This window comes from Gymnogyps californianus, chromosome 1 (assembly GCF_018139145.2).
Source record: "Gymnogyps californianus isolate 813 chromosome 1, ASM1813914v2, whole genome shotgun sequence".
NCBI lineage: Eukaryota > Metazoa > Chordata > Aves > Accipitriformes > Cathartidae > Gymnogyps > Gymnogyps californianus.
This window is the reverse complement of record NC_059471.1, coordinates 132311309-132333681: the sequence shown is the minus strand read 5'-3', so window position 1 is coordinate 132333681 and position 22373 is coordinate 132311309. Positions and strand designations below refer to the sequence as shown.

At 45.4% G+C, this 22373-nt stretch overlaps 1 protein-coding gene across 10 annotated transcripts; it reads left to right on the top strand.

The window, feature by feature from the left end:
* Positions 1 to 1681: 1681 nt before the first annotated feature.
* On the top strand, positions 1682 to 19935 carry ZNF384 (zinc finger protein 384). 10 transcript variants are annotated; one of them, XM_050894016.1, is made up of 8 exons: positions 1682 to 1777; positions 1930 to 2170; positions 2640 to 2850; positions 15006 to 15230; positions 15882 to 16064; positions 16893 to 16971; positions 17859 to 18017; positions 18183 to 19935. In XM_050894016.1, exons 1-8 carry the CDS (start codon positions 1712 to 1714, stop codon positions 18456 to 18458), a joined length of 1440 nt encoding a protein of 479 aa, XP_050749973.1. In that variant the 5' UTR covers positions 1682 to 1711; the 3' UTR covers positions 18459 to 19935. The 10 variants fall into 10 exon arrangements, with proteins under 10 accessions (XP_050749973.1, XP_050749966.1, XP_050750021.1 ...); XM_050894009.1 differs by having other exon boundaries at positions 1930 to 2204; positions 2506 to 2850; XM_050894001.1 differs by having other exon boundaries at positions 1711 to 1777; positions 2520 to 2850.
* Positions 19936 to 22373: the final 2438 nt, after the last annotated feature.

Here is a 22373-nt window from a genome sequence, read left to right as displayed (position 1 = left end):
CAGATTCTGATTGAATCACAGCCATGTAAATCCAGAGTAATTCAGTCAGGCAGCTAGCAGTCTGACTGCATGCCACCAATGCAAGGTAAATAATTCATCCTTAAGTGTGTTTATTGGTTGATTTGTAGTGAGTGAGTGAGGCAGGAATACTTGGCTTTGCTGTTGCGTAAGCAATTCATAAAAACAAAATTATCAGGTAATTTGGTTCATTTAAATACTGCTTCTCTACATAGAGGAAAATTATCTTTGCATTTTGGCTCACACGCAGCAATTCCACATGTATTTATTCTGCCCTCATATACTTCTGGAAAGTAAGTGTTTCATGCTACTCGGGGCATGCTCCTCAGCTTATCTGATGATTGAGATAGGCCCTTCAGAAACAATATTTACTCATTAATTAGACTACTGCCACATCATAACAGAAATAGGAGTGGGACAATTTGCAGGTAGCTGCATGAGAAACCTACAGTGCTTGCTTTCTCTAAGCAGCTTGCTCTGCCAGATGTTCTCTGAGCATAGTTTTTGTCACATGTATTTTGCCTACCAGTTTTGCCATATTTGGTCAGGAAAAGGTGTATCTTCTGCTTCAGGAAATATTCTTTTGTTAATTTCTTTAGTTTTTGAATAGCATTTTCACGAGTGTAACGAACTTTGTCCGCTAATGCTATTACACAGAGGAATGTAAGGATTAGAACGGAAAGGGCTTCTTCAGCCAGGTGTTCCTAAAGAGATTACGCCTCTGTCTTCAGAGGGCTGTCTTTTGGTGTCTGACTGGTCCTCTGACTGCATGGGGCGTTGAGATGGAGCAGTGGGCACTTGACTGGGGACAGAGTCCTACAGAATCTTGTCCCAAAGACGGGAATGAAATGGGCAATAGAGAGCCGTGACATGATCTCACTTGGAAATAGGGTATCTCAGGAGCAGGGTAGTCAGGTTATTTTCCCACAGCCTAGTCTCATCGGATGAGGGCAGAGGATCTTGTCTGTCAGGAATATTAAGTGATATTTCCGGGTTTCTTTTGAGAGTGGGGCTGGGGTGGTCAGAGCGGTGGGCAGCAGGAAGTTAGGAGCCCTAAGTTTGACTTCTTGGTCTGCTGTGGCTGTCTGTTATCTTGGGCAAGTCTGTTTCCCTCTCTCTGCCTGTCTTTCTTCCTGTGTAACATAATGCTAATGTCCCCTTGCTGCATCTGGGTCCTTAGTGTTGAGCTGGGGTGGAGGGACAGGCAAGGTCCAGAATTTTCACTTCTTGTGGGGTCAGACTGTCTGTGACAGTGAAAAATGGTTTTCAGCTGTATTTGCCTGGTTGCAGATGCACAGCCTTCATCATTTATGCCATGTACTTGGGTGGATGATAATTGGGGAATTTTGGAGGTGTTCTGGGTTTGTAGTCAGTCCTTTTTTTGCATGGAGGACTATTTGGGCAAGAGGCGTTTGAGACGGACCCAAGCCTGTGGGAATAGCAGACACCTTTTTCCCCTGAAAATAATTTTTGGCTTTGGGCACATAGCTCAAAAGTGGGGAGAAGTTGCTCAAGTAAGACAGGGGAGATTAAGGAACTGTCACAGCGTTAGACTGAGTCAGTTCCATGTTGGAGTCTCTTTGGGTTTAATGTTCTTTTTGTGTGTGTGTGTCTGTCTGTCTGTCTGTCTGTCTGCCTTCTCCTCCATTCCTCTTCCCTTCCCCCTTCCTCTTTCCCCCTGTGCCCAGCTAGGATGGAAGAATCTCATTTCAACTCCTCCCCGTACTTCTGGCCAGCAGTGCCCACCGTCTCGGGACAGGTAAGATCTTTGTCTTCCAACCTATTATGCTGGTCTTGCTTCCTGTTAGAAGTTCATGCATGATAAGCGTTTCTGTTGCATTTCTTGCTCAGCCAAATGCTGGGAGAAGCTGTGCCAGGGTATTCTAAAAGCTGTTCTTCCCACCCGTTTAGATTGAGAACACCATGTTTATTAACAAGATGAAGGAGCAGCTATTGCCCACAGAGAAGGGCTGCAGCCTGGCTCCCCCCCACTACCCTGCCTTGCTGACAGTACCCACCTCTGTGGCCCTACCCACTGGTATCTCCATGGACTCGGACACCAAGCCGGAGCAGCTGACACCACACAGCCAAGCCCCTGTGACTCAGAACATCACTGTGGTACCAGTGCAGTCTGCTGGGCTCATGACAGCAGGTAGGGGACTCCAAAGACTCTGGCAGCGTACAAAGGAGACTCTGGGGTGGGGGGACAGGGGGTCCTGGAGAATCCTTTTCAGGCTGTAGATTATTCCTAGCCTTACTGGTGGTGTGGACTGCCTTGGCGTGGTTTCACTGTGAATCTCTAGGCACTCCATACATCCACCCTGTTTGTGGAAGTTTGACTTCCAGCAGTGGAGACTGGGAATGTGTTGGGGAGGGTAAGCTACTCTTCTGTTTGCATTGTAGTCAAAAGTGGGTGTATAAAGCTCACTTCTGTGGTATAAAGAGGTTGGACATAATTAGAAATGTAATAACTGACTTCCTCCATCTTTCTTTGTTTGCAGGTCCTGGTCTGGTGATAACTTCTCCATCAGGTTCCCTGGTGACCACAGCCGCCTCTGCCCAAACCTTTCCCATCTCAGCTCCCATGATTGTCTCTGCGCTACCCCCTGGCTCCCAGGCAGCCCTCCAGGTGGTTCCTGACCTGTCCAAGAAAGGGACAACCACCCTCTCCGAAGGTGGTGGGGGTGGCGGGGGTGGGGGAGTTGCCCCCAAACCGCCCCGGGGCCGGAAGAAGAAACGATTGCAGGAGTCGGGGCTGTCAGAGATGGGCGACCCCTTTGTGCTGTCAAACGAGGATGATGAGGACCAGCACAAGGATGGCAAGACATACAGGTGGGGAGCGGGGTTAAACCTTGACTGTAACATTGCATGGGGATGGGGGTGTATTTAACCCCTCAGAGGGTTACATGGGGAAGAAGAGATCTCTGCCTTTTCCCTGTAGAGTCCCTGAGTAGAGAATCTTTCAGCTGCAGAAAGAGTTGAGTTTTCTCTCTAATCAGGAGTGTTTGCAAGCTCGTGGGTTGACCCAAAGCTAAGGATCTCCTTCTTAGTGGACAGCCTTGATTTCATGAACATACAGATGTTAATGTTACTAGATTAGTTAATGACCAGGATGTTATGGAGGCTAAACTGTGTCCTTGATGCCACAGCCGGGTAGTATGGCTGGTATACTGCAGAATGCAGTACTGTCTGGTGCAGCTGGAGCACTTCTCATGTAGCTGAGAGCCCTGGTGTACCTGGGTGCTCCTGAATTAGGACTCCAGTCTGTCCAGTGTAAAGACTACAAACTGGAGGCACACAGAGCAGGAAGTGAACTGTGGTGATAGTCTGCTCCTGTGTGCATTGTCCCTTGTGATCTCCTCCTATTTCAGCATTCCCAAAAAAACAGGAAAAAAGTGTATTTCTGAATTAGGTATAAGGGTGTTTCTGAGCCCTAAGGGTATCAGATAAGAGGGAGGAGAGTTCTGAGCCCTGAGGTTGGGTTTCTGAGCTTGGAGGGATGTGGCTTGAGTTTACAAGTGAGTGGTGGGAAAGGGAGAGATTAACTAGGAGGGAATACTTAAAGTAGAGGATAAGGAGCATGGGTGTTTTGGAGAAGGTGGGAACCGGACAGAGCAGGCAAGTGCTAGGGAGGAAATGTGATGGTCTGTCTTAGTTGGGAAGCAGGAGTACGTATGGGTGATTTGGTGATGGGTGTTTCTGAGGGATGATTAAGATCAATAAGCGGCAAAGAAGTAGCCAGATGGAAACAGGAACAGAAGATGGTCCCTAGCTCTTCTCACTTCCCTACTACATGCCCATGATCCTGTCTGAAACAGTTTCCCTTTTACCATCCTAGACCCTCTTTTTTCATACAGATTTAGTTATGTTTCTGGAATTAAGTCATAACAATACAAAGGCATCTACACAGGATCAGTGCATCCACTCCAGGCACTGTTTCATTTTTAACTATAGCATTTTAAAAGTGTTTACATTTTAAAATCAATACAGTTAAGTGGGTACAAAACCAGAGCTTGGATCAGCCTTTTTCTTCTCTTACCCAATGTCCCAGTTCTTCCACTTTGAAAATATGATCAGCGTATGGTGAAGAGGGGTGGGAGTGTTAGGTAGCTTGCTATTTGTAATCCCACCATTTATTTTGGGCCTTAGCCACAATTCCACACTACTCAAGCTGCTTACAGTCTGGGTTGCTAATTAGGTTGTTAAATATGTATTTACAGGGGACACAATTGGCAGTGAACACTAGAATTAAAGCTGAACCAAGGCTTTAATTATAGCTCCTTGTTTACTTGTAAGTTTGGAAAAAAAAGCCCAAGACCAGGTGGAGTGACTCAGCAGAAACTTTATGAACACGCATAGTCTGTGTAACAGCTCATGAAAAAGACTTTGCAGGGAAAAAACGAATGAGTTTATATGTAGGAACATGTAATCAGGAAGATTTCCTGTCTTCATGTTTAGTCCGAGTGTGGTACGTCTGCCTCTTCCTCCAGCCCCCATCCCAAGCAGGCCTTCCTCTGAGCAGTGCTAAGGTGCAAGATAGCTAAATTGAGATTTATTGAAGACCACCAAAGAGTACTTCTGCCCTCCTTGGGATCTCCTCTTTGGCTGGTGCTTTCTATGTGCAAGGTTGGAACTAAAAATGATTGTTGAAAAAATAGAGGAAAATGCTATCTTCTCTTGGAGCTGTGGGAGAGAAAACCATTGTGAAACACAGTAAAATTGTTTCTCCATAATATGCATATGAATAGACTTGCAAGTTAAAACTTTGAGGACTCCTGGGTTCCTTCTGTATTCTAGAGGATGCCTTGGGTAGTTCCCGTTACTAGAGTATGCAGACATATACTAGCTAAATTAGGACTGTGGGTGAGGTTCATCTACTCCTGCTCCCTTCTCAGGCTGGAGGAGGAATTGCTTGTGGTATTTGTATGTCTATGTTTGTACGATTTCACTGATTCTTATGATGATACACTGAGGACAATCTAGTCAGATGCCTGGAAGGAGTTGTACTATATTGATCAATATGACTTTTTTTTTTTAATACCCAATTCCTAAAGCCTGGGATTATTTTGTCAAATTTAATTATTTTTTGGTTTTAAGTTTCTTTTTGAGCTCTGTGAGCTATCTTGTCCTGAGTGCCTGGGCAGGTGGCTAATTTCCATAATTCCTGACTCCTAGTGTGTTGGTGAAGACAAAGTAAGGCCTTGAATGGGCAGCACAGCAAGGCAGACTTGGAAGGAATTGGAGCACAAAGGTGATACACATGTTGCAGCTCATCCCGTTCTCTACTGAATGTAGAGGTTCCTGCTCCAGCAAATGGCAGCTGTTTTGCTGCTGTATCACCTCTAGAAGTGAATTAGTGGTCTGCTGTGAAAGTGGTGCAAGAATCTTTGTGACTAGGTTTTTCTTTGTAAGAAAAGGTGTGAGGCTTTTGCTAACGATGGTGTTGCTTGCAGATCTTGGACATCGAGCCTTAGGATTAGTCTGGCAGAGTCCTTGCTGCTTTGCTTTGTGCTAGAAGACGAATGCTTGCACCTGCAGGGGACAGCATCCAACCCAGTCCTGTGAAGCATTTTCCTTCATGAGTAACATCACTTCAGTCTTTCCTGGGTTCATTGTCAGCTCTTTGTTAATCTTCCGTGACATCTTTGTAGAATTTACTTTTTCTGTGGAAAATGAGATCGGCATCAAGAGTCTTTCTAGGAAGATGCTGGCAGTGTGAAGCACATGGCGGCTTCTCAGTACTTGAAAAGGTGCTGAGGAAGACAGAGCGAGCATAGGTCCTGGAGACAGCAGTATTGTGTTTAGTACTGTTTTGCTGCCTGTACCTGTGCACTTTTAGAAGTTTATGGTGTCATGTAATCAGTGGACAAGGCTGATGAAGTGGTTCAGCCTCTCTGGGCGAGATCATCAGTTCTCTCTCTCTAAATACAAACAGTTCTCTAAATAGTTTCTTCTTTGCAAGAGGAAGAGCTCTCTATAGGCATTGCTTGGTTCCGGTATTACATTTGTAGGCTAGGACGAATACCAGTTTATAGTCTGGAATGGTTTTGCAAGCTGTGCTTTGTAGCCTAGGATACCAACAGAAAGGTTGTAGGCTTGAGAAGGGCCTTGCCATCATACTGTAACCAACAAGCTCTCTGTTCCCACCACTAGTTCTGAGTTTCCCTACTTGCAGTAGGTTGTGGGAACAGCGGGGAGTTTGGGTTTGGGAGACAATAAGCAGCTGAGGGACATAGGAGGCTTCTGAGGTGGGTCCAGGGTGCAAAAGTGTACAGAAGCCTTAGAAGGCTTAGCAAGAAGCAGAGTTGAGCTGTAGAAGGTGAAGAAGCTGGATGGAGGCCCCCTTTAGTGAGGAAATTAGGTACATAAGGGGAGCCAGTGGTTTGAATACACCAGGTGGGCATGTTCTCAGACATGTCTCTTTTTAAGTCTTTTTTTCTGCCCTGTACTGGATTTAGCATTGCTGTTTGGTGAACTTCCCATGGTTTTGAATAGATTTGAAATCTGGTGGCTATGGTTTTTGTAAGCCACATATATCTGTGAAAATATGGTCAAATCTGGCCAAGTTGTAAGCTTGGAAAAAATCTGTTAAGCATGCTCTGAGATGCTTTATAGTTTGGTAGTTGAAATATGCGAAGATTGTATCCTCTTTGATGTTTCTTGAGGCTTGCATGACTCCAGGCACTGACCAGACTGTCTATCTCCACAGAGGAGAGAAATACACTCTAACCTCTCTCAGTTTCTGTATGAGGCTGGGCTACATGTGTACTCTCTCTGCAGCGATAAGCATCTTCTAGACTAGCGCTGAAGGGCCAAGCATGCTTTTCCTTCAGTCACAACTGCTCCTCCTTCTGCTTCAGAAGGGAGTCTTTTGTGCCCAGTGTTGACAGTAACCTCCCCCCTCTGATGGGCACAAACACAAGGTGTGAGAAGACACTGCTTAGTTCAAATGTCATAGGGATGAGAATGAGATATGGGCAGGGCCTGGAGCTGATTGTGTCCAGGAAGTCTGGAAACTTGGTAGAGCAGAGATGGGAATCTGAAAGGAGGAAAGAGAAAAGACAAGAGCCTACAAACTAGGGAATGCAGCAGAGGATGCAATGGGGAGCCTATTTGCAAGGGAGAGATGACACAGAGATAAGCTATGAAGGGCCAAGACTGAGGGAAGGAAGAAAGAACCAGATCTGCTAGAGGCTGGAAAATGAGGAGATACCTAGAATTAGCAGAACAGATGGGGACAAGAGCATGGGATGTGGACAGACAAATAGAAGCGTCAGGGAGAGGAGACAAATGTTAGGTAATTGAGGGAATGAAATAGGGAAGAGCCACTGCACTAGAGAATGAGGAGACTGGGGTATGTGGGTAAAGAACTTGGGCCTGGGTCTTGGTGCAGGAGAGAGGGGATTGCAACAGGCTAGAAGGCTAAGGGCAAAGGGGGAATTAAGTTTGAAGTGTCAGGCAGAAAGTTTGACCACATTCCCTCCAAAGCCTAGAAATATTAAACCCAGTATTTCTAAATTTTGCCATGTCTCTAATGTCAGCGCAAGAATGTGACCTCCTCTGGCAAAGAACCTCATCCCCCTCTAAGGCTAGAAAAAGGTGACAAACTACCGTTGCTATCATTTATCATCCTAGCTGCAGTGGCAGAGGTCTGTGCAGTGGATCTTAAGATTGCTGATGACCAACGTGGGTGTCAGTACGATGCCACATGTTGGAATTTCTGTTTGCTTTTTTTAACAAGTAGTTCCGTGAGCAGCGGAACTAATGAAGCCTGGTTTCCAGCGGCTCTCTCCTGTGTGGATTCTCTGATGTCTAATCAAGGGTGAGCTTACTAGCCTTTCCCTCAGCAGCGGGCTCCAAGAGGGTCTTTCTTCTTTCCCCAGCTGCATATTTTTATGAAACTTGTGGTGACTTTAAGATCCTTACCCCTTTTCCAGATTTGGTTGAAATTGGCTTATGATCTCAAAACTCTAAGGAGGACAGGTGCACATGCACATCCATATATACACACGCAGTTTGTACACATAAGCTTTGCTTTGTATATGAATGCTGTGCTTGGAGGTTAGAAAATGTCAGAATTAAGACTGACCACATGCCTCAGGATATAATAAGATAAAAACTTGCATTATGGTAAGTTCTCTCCCTTCTGCTGAGATGTTGTAACTGTGCGTGTGTGCTCGTGCGTGCTCTCAGTTCATCATAGTGCCAAGCAGAAGGAATTAACAGTAAAGGTTCTGCAGTCATGAGTTTTAATTTTAGCACATGTTACTTGCATGTCAATGGAATGAGTGTGTGCAAGGGAACGAGGGGGGCAGTTACAGTTTCAACTGGGGAGAGAGAACTTCGAAACTATTCTGTTGCACATCTTATCTGATCATACCTTAATTTGGCCCTATTGAGTCAATGCACTTTGATACCCTCCTTGATTATGTGATTATAGTTATTGTGTATGTGATGGCCTGTCAGAGTCCTGCGTGTTTACTCAGAGAACCTGAAAGGAGTGTTTTATTAAAGGAAAAAAATAATACATTGACATGGGGTTGCAGAATTGAGAAGGATGATTTGGGGAAGGCATTTGACTGCTAGTCTGAAGTAGCCTCTGCCACAGATTTGCTATGGTATCCTACAGCCATGTGGTTCAGGCCTGCATATAATCTTGCCTTGAAGCATGTGCAAATATGAGTTAGGTCTAGTCTTCAGTGAATTTGCATTTGCCACAGGCTAAAAATGACCACAGGCAGTTATGCTGAAATAATTAACATTTGGTGTTCCCAAAACCGTAATCTCTTCTCAGGTATCATTGAATAACCCTCTGTTACATGTCAGACCCTGTTTTGCTTTGCAGAAGCATTGCATCTCATAGCTGTAGCACAGAAATCTATAGGAGCTGTGATTTGAATGTATATAATATGAATTATCCTTTAAAGGAAAAAAAAGTGGTCACAGGTATCAGTTTGGCCACTCGGAATTAGTGGGTATATCTGTCTTACTGTGTTTCACTCCTCTGTCTTTTGTCACTCCCTTCCCTTAGAAAAAATAAAACGGGGACATTGTGGGGATAGATGAGTGCTTATGGAGCACTGATACTTCTGTGGTCGGTACAACAGATGAGTGATTCTGTTTCATGAGGTTGGAATTGCATGTGGTCGATGAGGCTTGAGGCTGTACACAGAGTGGTGAGGAAAAAAAATGAACACTTGCTTGTTAAGTATCTGTCTGTGCAACATAATAAGGATGCAGTTCTGTGGAAACAGTCAATAAGGCTGTATCAGAACGCACCTGCATTGCGGAGCCAAATTATGGTGACATAGATGACCTTAATTCTGGCGTTTCCAAATTTGCTAGTGCTTTCTCATGGGCCTTTTTTATTCTTTTAATTTTAGCTTTTGCATGTTATCACTATACTAGGAAACACCTTATTGTGTTTTATTGTTTTGTTGGTCTTTTATGCTAATGGTGACTGATTTCAAAAATTGGTAGACAAGGTCTTAGGCCTGATGTTGTTCAGTGATTTGGAGGTCAACAGAAAGTCATGGCTGATAATTTACAGATAGAAGCAATGCTGGTGCATAGCTAAAAAAAAAATAGGGGAGCTTTATGTGGTTGTTAAACTGGAACTGTTCAAGCAAAATGTATTTTAATACAGCCCAATGGAAGACTTAGCCTTTTGGGTAATACTGTATGACTTCTCCAGCAGTCAGGGATTGAGGCCTAGGTGTTTGGACACAGTGGAAAACAATATCAGACAGAAGTGTCCTGTTGGATACTATTGAATGTCTTTGATCTAAAGATAAGGAATATGGGGAAACAGTATCCTGGAAAGCAATGACTGTGAAAAAGACTTTTAGGAATTAAGTGACATCATGTGAGCTCCCAGTGCGAGGCTGTGACAGAAAAAGGTAGATGCAACTGTTGAAAGCATAAATGCTGGAGTCATTAAAAGAAGACAAGCAACTTGTGAAGGATGCTGAAATAATACCACAAAATTCTGGGTCTGGTATTTTTAAGATCATTTGAAAAAATGGACAAAATGCAGGAATGCCCTCAAATCTGAGAACTGGAAAAGTGCTATATGGTGAGAGCATTTAAAAACACTTGCTGCCTTGCCAGGAGAGTATGCTTTTCTGTAGCCTTATTAAGCCACCAAGTGGCTGAAGGACTATGGAAATAAGTTGACTAAGATCTCTGAGCATAGCTGATAGATTTGATAGTATACATGCCAGTAGTCTAAATTGGTAAATGGAAGCATAGTGTTAACTTTTGAATAGGAGTTGATGCAGAGTGTAGAATTGTGGAAGCAGAGGTACAATTCATATGCTTTCATTTGGCATCTTCATACTCGCTGGCTTTATTTAGGTCTTACCGGAGTTTTCTAGCTGTGTATCTTGGATGTTAGTTCTGTCTCCTTTCCCCCGTCCTCTTACAAAATATTAGCAAGAAAATGTTTAACTTCAGCTGTAAAAAAAAATCAGGGAATGCAAGGGTTAAATTAGCATTTATCATGAACTGTGCATTCGTTATTATGCTATGCTTGCATTAGTTACTTCATTAACTCTGCATTGCAAAGGCAGTATATTTCTTTCCTTGCTAAATGGACTTCTGACTCTGACAGCTGAAACTTACTCTTATCATCTAGTTTAACTTCTGACCTTCCTGATTTTATTTTTTTTTTTTAACTTGTGGTCTAACTTGTATTTGTAGCCTAACAGAAGGATCAAGGGCTCAATTAATTTCTAAGACTAATCTCAGTAGATACTAGGAATTTGAATTCTCAAAGCCATGTAAAAGCTTACATAGTTTTCACAACTGTGATACTGATTAATTAAGTACTTGATTGAAAAATGCTGTTAATCCATGTTAGGCAAATTTTACTATGAGCTGGTATTTCAAATGGTATTTTATCTCATAACAGCATCTGATGAGTGAGGTGGAACATTCCATGAAAAGTGGAAAAAAATATGGCACTGTGTGCCACAGAGTTGTAGTCTAGTTGCTATAAGCATCATTTTGTTTATGACTCATCACGATGACTTTCATATGGGAGCAGAATTAGAATTGTACATCCACCTTTTACTGGCATTTCATGATTTTTGAGGGTGTTTCTGTCTAACATGAACATTCTCTGAATGTCTCACTTTATTTCCCTGCAGATTCCCTATAAAAAGAAAGGATTATAAACATTGGAAGGGGTTACTTTTGATCTCTGGCGTATGGCTGGGTACTAAATTAACTATTTAAACGAACCTCTGTGTTATTAAGAATATGTTCTCCTAGGCTGTCTAAATTTGCAGAGCCATAACAAGCAGCTGTAGGGATGTTGTGTCACACTGTCAATGGGAATGCTGCAGTCATTTCTGTTACTTGCTCTCAGAAAGAATACAGTGAAAGTAGTGGTAGTTTAGAAGCACAGTGGGGAGAAAAGATTAAAAATGGATATTAAACAGAGGGGAAAAACTCAATTATTTCGTATAGCGTTTTGCTCATGCTTAGCAAGGAGCACTCCCAACTTTTCCTCTCCCCAGCCAGGAGAATTTCACTGAAGTATAATACTGAAACGCTGCTAGTGTCAGATGCGATGTTCTCATTATCCGTATAGATTTAACTTTTTTTTTAATCCATATTTGCCCACTAGAGGGCTGATTGCATCTTCCCCTTTAATATTTGATGTTGTCTGAGGCAGAATGTGAAGCCCTTAATTAAATGGATCATTTGTTCCCTTGAAAATGCCTGATACCACACAATACAAAACTCTCTGAAATGCAGCTTTCTGCTATACGCCAGGGCTTTTTTTAACTCATAAGGCTCATGAATTTGTTAATGCTACATAACATTCCTGCCCTCTCAGGGCTGATGCTAATTAGATGATTAGAAAATGAGTCCTTGCAAGACTTTCTTTTTAAATGTTGTTTGAAAAACAATACTGGAATGTCTATAGCTGCTAAATTCAGACAAGAGGGGTTTGGTTTGGGGGGGGGGAGCTGCTAACAGATTTATCTTCCATTTTTATGCAAGTGCTGGAGAGGTTTTGAAATACCTTCTTTATAATTTTATTTTGAAAATGGAAAAGGACGTTCAGTCTGTTTCTCTTCATTAAAGTTTATTTTAGGGAATTTCTGACCTGAAGGCAGATACCTGACAAAGCAAATAAGTAAAGGAGAGGATGCACAGAAGTTATGGAAAATAAAGTAGGTGGCTTTATGGCACTACAGATTTAATGCATGGGTCTACTTAGACTTGATGACATAGTAAAGTTCATTAATTTTTCAGAACAGAATAGACTGTTTAAAATATATACTCATGTGTACAGCACAGAAGAGATTAGTGCCCAGCATTGTATTTAAACTAGAGCAAAACTTTTAGAAAGGTATTTCTCTCAGAAAGGTAGCTGAATTCTCAAAATATTGATTGTAGGGGCCAAGTGATTGAGACCATGCTATAGCCTCTGAGCATTGTTCCAAAGATGCATTATTCTCATGGTTGGAAAGATCCTATTTCCTCTTGGATTTTTTAACTTCTACTGTCAGTTGTTGTTTCTCATTATACCCTTCTTTGCTCATAAAACAAGCCCCTAGTAATTGATATTTTTCTCCCTACGTAGATTTATATGGGTATTGACCAAGCTATCGTTTAAGCTTTTCTCCAAACCTAGATAGACTGGGCTCAGTGAATCTTTACTGCAAAGCTGATTTTCCACATGCCATCATTCTTTAAGTTTGCTGAACTTGTCTGAGTTTTTCAATAATTGTTGACTACGTGGACTTCAGAATTAGACATGCTGTTGCAAGAATAGTCGCACCATTCCTGTTTACAAAAATGATACCTGCTATTCCCCTTTGTTTTGGTTAGCCATATTAGCACAGCATCGCACTGGGAGCTCGTTCTCCATTGAATGGTTCCTTATCAGAGGACTGATACTGTGGAACAGAGTTCAGCTGAGAGTAATGGAAGTAAGCATCTGCTGAGAAGGAGCTTGATAAAAATCATGCATGGGATTACGCCGTGATTGCTTGCATTAGCAGGGAACTGGACTTGGCAACTCAGAGGTATTTTTCAGTTCAATATTCACCTCAAAGTTCTTTCTAGCGTTGCTGCTTTCAAGGATACAATCCTCATCCTGTAAGTATGACTTGATAACTGCAAAACGCATATGCAGTATTCAAGTCTAGCTTTAAACGTTTCGGAAAGTCTGGAACAAACTGCACAAGCGTTTGGAGATAGCTGGGTTTATAAACCAATAGCTACTTTTAAAAAAGATGATTCTGATGTTCCTTTTTACTCCTCGTATCTCTAATAGACCTAGGGATAAACAGCCAAATTGCTTCTGTTTGTTGATTCCAGAAGGGATTGTTGTGTGTGTGAGGGTGGATTTATGTAAGGATGTATTTAGCTTGCATGTTCTGTTAAGGGTTTGCAGTTAAAGTGGATTAAGAGAAAGATGAAGGTAGGAAACGTGGGAACAACTGTTAGAGATGATAATGAATGTAAAAGAACAATGATGGAGAGGAAAAAATGTTACAGTAGGTGTGTGGTAGAGTGCTTGCTAGGGAGGCATGGCTTCCAGTTAAATGGCTTAAAATCAAGCTGTGGTTTGGAAGGGCCTGTGGAAGTTAAGGTAGGTGCTGGATAAATATTGCCTACATTACATACGCTAATCAGACTGCACACTTCATAAAGCTTCTGGCTCCAACGTAAATAGTCACAATAGTAGACGTAATGAAGTATCCTCCTGGGAGGAGATGGATATGGGGAAGAGCAGGATCAACTCTCTGTGGCTTGTAATACCTGCAGAGACTTTTGTCACTGAGCAGTTTTGTAAACACTTGTAAAACTTGAGGAAATTCCCAGACAAAAACATAAGTCAACCTGCGGTGAAGGCTGGATTCATGTTAGCCAGACTTCTCCTGGGTGGCATTTTTTCTCTCAAATGTGACCCTGGAAGTTCCATGTGCAGGTTCAATTTTGTCTTGTTTAATTGAAAAGTCTGCAAATGGAAAAACTAAGTTCAGAGAAACCTTAACTCTGCCCCTTGGTTGGCACACATTTGGAAAAAAAAAAAAAAAAAAAAGTCCAGTAACTTGGATGCAGCTTCCGTCTCTGTCAAATTATCAACCACAAAAGCTTTTACCATTTTGAATTGTAAAACAGTGCAAGCTTCTCTTAACAGCCTGGTGTCATGATGGAGGAACAGTTTTTAACACAGCATCCATAGCAGATAAATGCCAACTGCTTCTTCCTGTTCAAAGAGTCTGTGTGTTACCAAATAAGTTTCTGATCATTATGGGAACAGATGGATCCAAACTCCTAGACAAAACATTTTGCATCACATCAGTAAGGTTGAAATGATGAAAGCCCATTAGACCAGTGAAATACCACATTTGCTATCCAGAGTATCTTTGTGAGACCCACTAGGAAAGCAGCACTGTTGTTATTCTCAGCATTTTGTATTCTAAATACTTGAGTGTCTTCTCCAAAAATGGGAGCAGAGTTAAGTGGGTTTGGTCATAACTGCTTTTGCAGACTTTGCAGTACATGGAATTAACTTTTATTATGAAGATGAACCTTAACCTGGGATTTCCAGGTTTTTCAACCTTTTTTTGACTGAAATAAATCATAGATGAACAAAGTGTTTTTTGTCTGGGAATTATTATTCCTGTCCCCTTCAGATTGCTGTTGGAAAATTTCCAGAGTGCTACCCTGTCTCCCTTGTAAGCCTAATAAATTAACCTCTTTGATTCTTCCAAGACCTTTACTTGTCTGGCTGCAAGGTATCGTTTGGTCTCTTCTGCCAGTTCCTAGCTTAAGTTTGTCCCTCTGGGACTGGAGTGCTCGCAGCCAAGGACAGTGTCCCGGGTGAAACCTCCCCAGAACCACATAGCGAGAAAACATCCCTTCTTCGCTCAGTGTGGAAAACCCCGTCCAGTTAGAGTTGATACATATTGGGGCTTGCCCCCGTGTGACACTGTCTCTTCCCCTCGCCCCGGTCCCAGGTGCCGGATGTGTTCGCTGACCTTCTACTCCAAGTCGGAGATGCAGATCCACTCCAAGTCCCATACGGAGACAAAGCCACACAAGTGTCCTCACTGCTCCAAGAGCTTCGCCAACAGCTCGTACCTGGCCCAGCACATTCGCATCCACTCAGGGGCCAAGCCCTACACGTGCAGCTACTGCCAGAAGGCCTTCCGCCAGCTCTCCCACCTGCAGCAGCACACACGGTAAGGGCCAGAGGAGGCTGGGGGCCCTCCGCACTGCATGTTGCCGTCATCCCAGCATGCTGTGAGCACCCTCAGTGGGCGACTGCCTGGGGAGACCTTGCTGTTTTCCGCAGGCCGGTCAGGTCTGGTACACGATAAACCGGCAGTTTCGTCTCTGACACGTGAGACTTGTCACTTGCTGTGAGGGGCTGGGTGCGCACAGAGGTTAGTGTGGCTCACCCTAAGGGGCGTCTGCAATGGAGTGATGCTTTCTGAACAGAAGGTAGGGCTGGTTGTGTCAGAGTGAGAGTAGAGTGGGCGTAGGACGACTGTTTCCTGTCACCCCGGCGTAGTTCTGCCAAACGTCTCAGTCCAGGCTTGCAGCCCCCCTGCTATTTCAGCCGTAGGCTTCCCACACACAGCTCTGCCAATGCCCCTCAGTCCAAACTCTATAGTTCCTCTCTCTGGATCCTCCCCCGGTGCAGACAGACCATGGTCTCTTGAATCCAAGGGGAGCACGGTTTGAGACCGAGCAAGCTCATGCCGTGTTTGGAGTTCCTCCGTGTAGCAGATAGCGTGGTGCTGTCCCACCCCCTTTGTGCCCTCATTCCATCAGCACTAGCCAGATGGCGGTCATGTCCAACTGCTGCTGCTCCTCCTCCTCTTCGGCAGGATCCACTCCAAGCTCCACACGGCGATTGTCAAGCCGCACAAGTGTCCTCACTGCTCCAAGAGCTTCGCCAACACATCCTACCTGGCCCAGCACCTCCGCATCCACTCGGGGGCCAAGCCCTACACCTGCCGCTACTGCCAGAAGGCCTTCCGCCAGCTCTCCCACCTGCAGCAGCACACACGGTAAGGGCCAGAGGAGGCTGGGGGCCTGGCCCTGGCCCCCCCGCGCTGCCGGCATGCACCTGTGGAGCACGCGCGCCAAGCATGCGGGGGGCGGGCGGGGAATGCGGCCGGCTGCACCCTCAGAAGGAGGTGACCCACCAGAGTGGACGGAGTGGAGGCTGCGCAGGAGACACTGACCACGTCAGGGCTGAGGTGGGCACGTGCTGTCCCTGGGGATCCTTGGTCTTGCACCGCGGGGGGCACAGAGAGAGAGCGATAGAGAGAGAGGCATTGGCTGTAGGGGATCCCAGCCTGGCATCACGGGGGTTGCACTGAGTGTGTGGAAGCTTCTCCTGGCATTGCAGGGGGACAGGGACAGATGAACGCTGTAGGTGATCTCAGCCTGATAATGTAAAGGGAAAAGTGTTGGAGTGTCTATCCTGAGAAGGAACAGAGCTGCTTTCTTGGTACTGCGGAAGCAAGAGAACAGACTCCTCTTGGTCATATGAGACTCCTGAGCTTGGAGCAGGGAGCCTGGACCTCCAGACCCCTTCCCAACCCATTTTCAGGTGGCCCGCATGCTGAGCTGGCCAGGCATTCATAAGCTCTTGCTCCTCAGTCCTAGTCACTCTCTGAAATCTGCTTGACTGCCTAGCTTCTCTAACTTCTAGCTGGACACAGGAGCTGGGCAGAGCTCTCTTTGTCCAGATAGAACAGCATCTGGAGGCAACATCATTCCCTTTCCTGCTCTCCTGAGTGGCTGTGAGATTTGATCACAGCATCAGGCCCTGGCAGTCTGCCTTGCCTGCCTGTTCACTGCCTCCCATTTGTGCTCTTCCTTCTCAACAGTATCCACACCGGGGACCGACCCTACAAATGCGCTCACCCTGGGTGTGAAAAGGCTTTCACCCAGCTTTCCAACCTGCAGGTAAGGGGCTGGGCTTGTCCTGCTCACCAGTGGGGGTGGCAAGGGTGGCTGTCAAGTGGGAGGAGGGGCTACTTGCCTGTGGTGGAGGAGATGGAGAAATTGGGGCAGCTGGGAGGAGAGTGAAAGAATACAGAAGAGCTGTTGAAGCCCTGGGCAGAGGAGAGATTCCTGGTTCTTGTGGCACTAGTGACCCAAAGAAGTCACATAAACAGTCGCATCCTGTAAAACTGTAAACTTGGCTTGAAAGCGATGAGACCTTGGTAAAGTTCCTCCTGTCTGTTCTGCAGAGTTTTCTAACTTAGCTGGGGCAAGACTTTTGCTTAATGTCACACAGAATAAAATCTGGGTATCTGATTGGTTTTTTTGTTTGTTTTACAATGAAATGGAGGGCATAAGAGTAGTGATTTAGGGAAGCAGAGATGGTGTGTCCCTGTTGCAGCATCCTGGAGGAGGGGAACTGTAGGGTGTACCAAATGGCAAAGAGCTGTAAATGCCTGCAAGTAGTTAAAGCAGATCCTGCCCTGAAGGGCAGTGATAGATGCGGGGAGCAAATGTGTAGTGAGGCAGAAGAGGAGAGAAAAGGCAAAGACTGAGAAAGAGTTGTGTGGAGATTGAGAAGATGGGGGTTGTGGAGAGTTAGGAGGCTCTGCTCTTCAAATGCCTAGTATGCTTGAGAAAAAAGGGCATCTGTGGGGAAGATGTGGTGGGCTGGAGGGAGAGGCTCTGTCCCCTATGCTGGGAGCCAGGCATACCTCCCTCAGCAGGCGGAGGCCTAGGGAGCTTGGGGCCTGGCTGGAAGGGGGTGTCAGAGGTAAAGCCTTCTCCAGTACTCACTTCCTTCCCTGCGCTTGCTTTCTCTTTACTCCACCCTGCTGCCGCCCCCCCAGTCCCACAGACGGCAGCACAACAAAGATAAACCTTTCAAGTGCCACAACTGCCACCGTGCGTACACGGATGCTGCCTCGTTGGAGGTACACCTGGCTACGCACACGGTGAAACACGCCAAGGTCTACACCTGCTCCATCTGCAGCCGGGCCTACACTTCGGTGAGTGTTTGCTGCCCTGGGGGGTAGCAGAAGTGGATGCACTTCCCGGAGAGTACCTCCTCCATATCCAACGGGAGCAGCCCCCTGAGCTGTCGTGTCCCTCCCCGTTGGCTTTGGCTTTTGCAAACGTCGTCCCCTCCTCTCACGCCATTCTTGCCGTTGCAGGAGACGTACCTGATGAAGCACATGCGGAAACACAACATCCCTGACCCACAGCAGCAGGTGGTTCAGGCGCAAGCCCAGGCCTCTCAGCAGCAGCAGCACTTCCAGCCGCAGGGCGGGGGGGCAGCAGGGGGCCCTTCTGGAGACACTAACCAACCCAACCCTCCCCCCCAGTGCTCCTTTGACCTGACTCCTTACAAGACTTCAGAGCATCACAAGGACATCTGCCTCACTGTCAGCACCAGCGCCATCCAAGTGGAGCACCTCTCCAGCTCCTAGAGAGACCTCAACCCAGGGAGCAGAAAGCCTCTTGTGCATAGCCTGCGCCCAGGGGCACCGCTGGTGCAGCGGCCCTCCTCGTGCAACAGTCTCCGGCCTCTCCTCCTGCAACAGCCTCTTCTGGCCGTGTAACCCTGTTCATGGCAGCCCCTTGAACAACAGCCTGTCTCAAGGGGGTGCTCCTTCTGTGCAACAGCCCGCCTGGTAGGAGGATGCTTCCTTGTGCAAGAGCCCCTTTCCTGTGCTGGGATCACTTCCTCATGCAAGAGCCCCTCCTTTCAAACCCAAAGAAAGGCCCCTGTTTTGCCTTCTCTCTCACTGTAGGATGCATATGAAGGGGGGGGTGCGTGTTGAGACATGCATGGTGGATGGGATGGAGAGACGGTCCTTGTATGTACGGGGGCTCGGACACATGTTTTCAGCAGGCCACAGAAGAATGTGGCAGGGTTCACAGCTGGATGGGGTTCTTTGAGGATTTCCTTGAGTGTCTAAGAGAGAAATATCCATTCCTGTCCCTCCTGCTTGTGAAAGGGAGGAGGGGTCGCTCGTCCTGCCCCAAGGACTGGATGGGAGAAACCTTCTCCCCAGTGGAAGGTGAGACCAGTGTGGGGGGAGAGGTGAGGCATGTTCTCTGGGCTGGACAGGTGCCTACGCTGCCCGAGGGCTGTGGAGTATTGCGCTCTTTCTCCTCCCCTGGTGGAGAGCAATAGAGAGGAGTCTGTCTGAACTAGCTGCTGCCTCTCTCTCCCAGCTGTCTGAGCAGCACGATGGCCAAGGCCCCGTAGGAATGTGGGTTCCTGCTCATTGCTCTTCCTGCCCGTTGTGGATGATGTCCTAGCAGCTTGTACTCCTCCTCCTCTCCCTCCTGCTTCCCCCCCACCTCCTCAGAAAAGCCTGCAGGCATCAACAACAAACCAAAAAGCAACTGGAGGGAGGGTAAGAGACTGCCAAAATAATCATCACCCTTCTCTCTACTCCCTTTCCTGAAAGGCGGAACGACAGCAGTTCTGACTCTCACACGCCTGTCCGGCCCCCAGTTTCCCAAAGGGAAGGAGGAGGAGGAATAGACCAGTCTTTTCAAGGAGCCGGCAGGAGGCAGGGAAAGGCTAGCTTCTCCTGCTCACCTCCCATCAGAGTGCTCTCCCAGGCTCCCTCTTGCCAAGACGGGCTGGACTCACATGGCAGTGGTGGCCTCTTCTGGACCCTGGTCATGGGAGAGAATCCCCAAAAGGTGGACAGTGGAGAGAAGGGGATGAAGATCCCCACAGAGAGACCAATGTAATGAGAAGGGGGAGCCAACAAGAATAAACTGAAGGCCCCTTGAATTTATATATATATATATAAATATCTATTCCCCACCCCTGGCCCGCTCTGTCCTTGCTGTAACTGTTTCTATCTCTGTGTTTATAAAACGCATTATCCTGGCGAATTTTTATTTTCAATCTTCGTTTGTTTTTCCCTTTCTCTTCGTCTTCAATTCTCCTTCCTTTTTTTTTTTTTAATTGGTCCACATGACTACTAGTCTTGTGTGTCACTTGTTAGTTTCTTTGGATCATGGAGGCTGACTCGGAAGAGAATGAGAAGGCAAGGGAAAAAGCATGTGTTGTTGGGATTTAAAATCAATCACCCACCCAAAGCCTATAGAATCCCAGACTTCTGTACGAACAACCAATAGGGGCTTTTTTTTTTTTTTAAACCACCTTGTATAGAAATAAATTGATGTAAAAGGCTCCTTGAAGGTGCTGCTGCGAGCACCCTGCCCCTGTGACGTGTGTTCCTTCCCCCTGCACCAGACCACTGCACGAGTATCTTGCCGCTGTGAGTCCCGAGCGGCTGTGCGGGCAGACGCGAGGGTAGCACATCTCTGCCTTTGGGCAGCCTTGCGGTTTGCATAAGGAAAGCAAGGAGCTCTGCCCTCTTGCTCTGCACCTGCGGAGCCTGTGGCAGAAACCTTTTTCTCTGCGTTTAGTCACCAGAGTTGGCTGCAAACGGTTGGAGTGTTTTGTAGATCCATAGGTTAGGCTAGAAGAAGTTGTCTGATTTGACTCCTGCATTTCACGGGTGACATTTGAACCCATTTGTCCTGTATTGAGCCCCAAGAACTAACGTGTATTTGAAGTATGTGTTGACAAAATGCATTGGCTTGATTTTGAGGCACTCGGACACAGAGAATCCCTTCCATGGGTAGCCAGCTGCAAGGGCTTCGTGTTCTCACTGTTTAAATATTTAAGCCCGATTTCTCCTTTGGATCTGTTTGCCTTTGGCTTCCAGTTACTAGTTCTGGATATGTCCATCCCGCTGATTCAGAGAGCCTTAGAGCACAGTGGGGCTTTTTCCCCTGGACTGGTATTTAAACACTGTAATGTCACTTCTCAATCCACTTTTTGACAAGCTACATAGATGGAACTCCTTAAATCTTCCACTGTAAGGGATTTCCTCCAGCCCATGAATTATTCTTGTCTTTCCTTTCTACATCTTGTCAAATTTTTCAGTATCTTGTAAAAATGTTCCTTTCGGAACTGAGTGTTCAAGCCCCAGTGCCATGGACAAGGTCTCCCTGCCCTTTGCCTTAAGTCTGCAGAGGATTGCGTTTGCCCTTTTCTCGCAGCATTATACGGGAGCTCACGTTAGCGGCTTGTCTGGTGTGACCCCTAGATCACCCGAAGTCTTGGCTTTCCATGATAGTGTTTCCCTCTTTCTACAGGTATGGTCTGAGTTCTTATTTCCTAGATACTTAACGTGAGGCTGTATCGAAGTCCAGTTTGTGTGAGTGGACCTGGCTTGCTGATGGACCAGGTTACTCGCCGCTTTACCAGTTTTGTCACCCACGAACTGTATCGGCTGTTATTTTTTACTTTCAGATCCAGGTTGAAAATGCTATATTGCATCTGACCTACACTAACTTGAAAAGCATCATTCAGTGCAACTTTTCATTAGCTTCTTTTTGAGACTTGCAGGCTAGGCATTTCTTAATCCTCTTAGTATGTGATTATGTACAGTAAATCTTTTTGACTTATGGTGCTAGGTCAATGCCTTACAAAAATTTAAATATGTTGCACCTATGCAGTCCCCTTTGTTAAACCAAATGTATAATGATGTCATCTAAGAATGAAATTAGGGTTTGGGTTTTTTCTTTTCTTTTTTCTACAAAATCTATATTTCATAAAACCTTTGGGTTATAGGTTTTATTTTTCATTCACTAATTCTTCATCTCAACAGCTTTTCCGTGATTTTGACATTAAGTCATTTCATTTGCCTTTTGGGAATACTGTCATAATGTCTTAAGGTATTTCTCTAATATCCCATTTAATTAAAATCAGAATCAATGGGTTAGAGAGCTTGTTAGTGAACTCTTTTAGGACTCCTGTTTCTTTGCTGACTTTAAAATATACATCCCTAGTAGATGTTGTCTAATCTCCTACTTTGATACCAAGGTTCTGGATAGAAGTCTCTATTTTCATATGACTGCCACATCCTGTTTCTTTCTGAATATGGAATTGGAAGTATTTGTTGACTGGTTTCCCCTGTTCTGTGTCACTAGCATTTTCATCATTTTTATCTAGCATGGATCAGTACTATTAGTAAGATTTCTTTGTTTATTTTTTTATTTAAAGAAAGGAATGAAAGATCCAAAATCGCTTTCCTATTACCAGTAGTTTTGCTAGCCACAAAGCTTTCCTTAACAGTTTTCTCTATTTTATATTGTCTTAATTTATGTCGGTTGCTGTGTGGCCTTCTCCTTTTCCGTGTGTTATGTTTCAGGTTTGGGGGTTTTTTTTAATGGTTCCTTCTTGCTCACAGACTTTCTCACTGAACCCAGGATGAGCTTTTACCAAAAGTTTTCCTCTTTCTTGATTGTGGAATTAGGGCTTTTTTGGCCACATAATAAATTTTTCTTACAGAAGAGTTTCATTT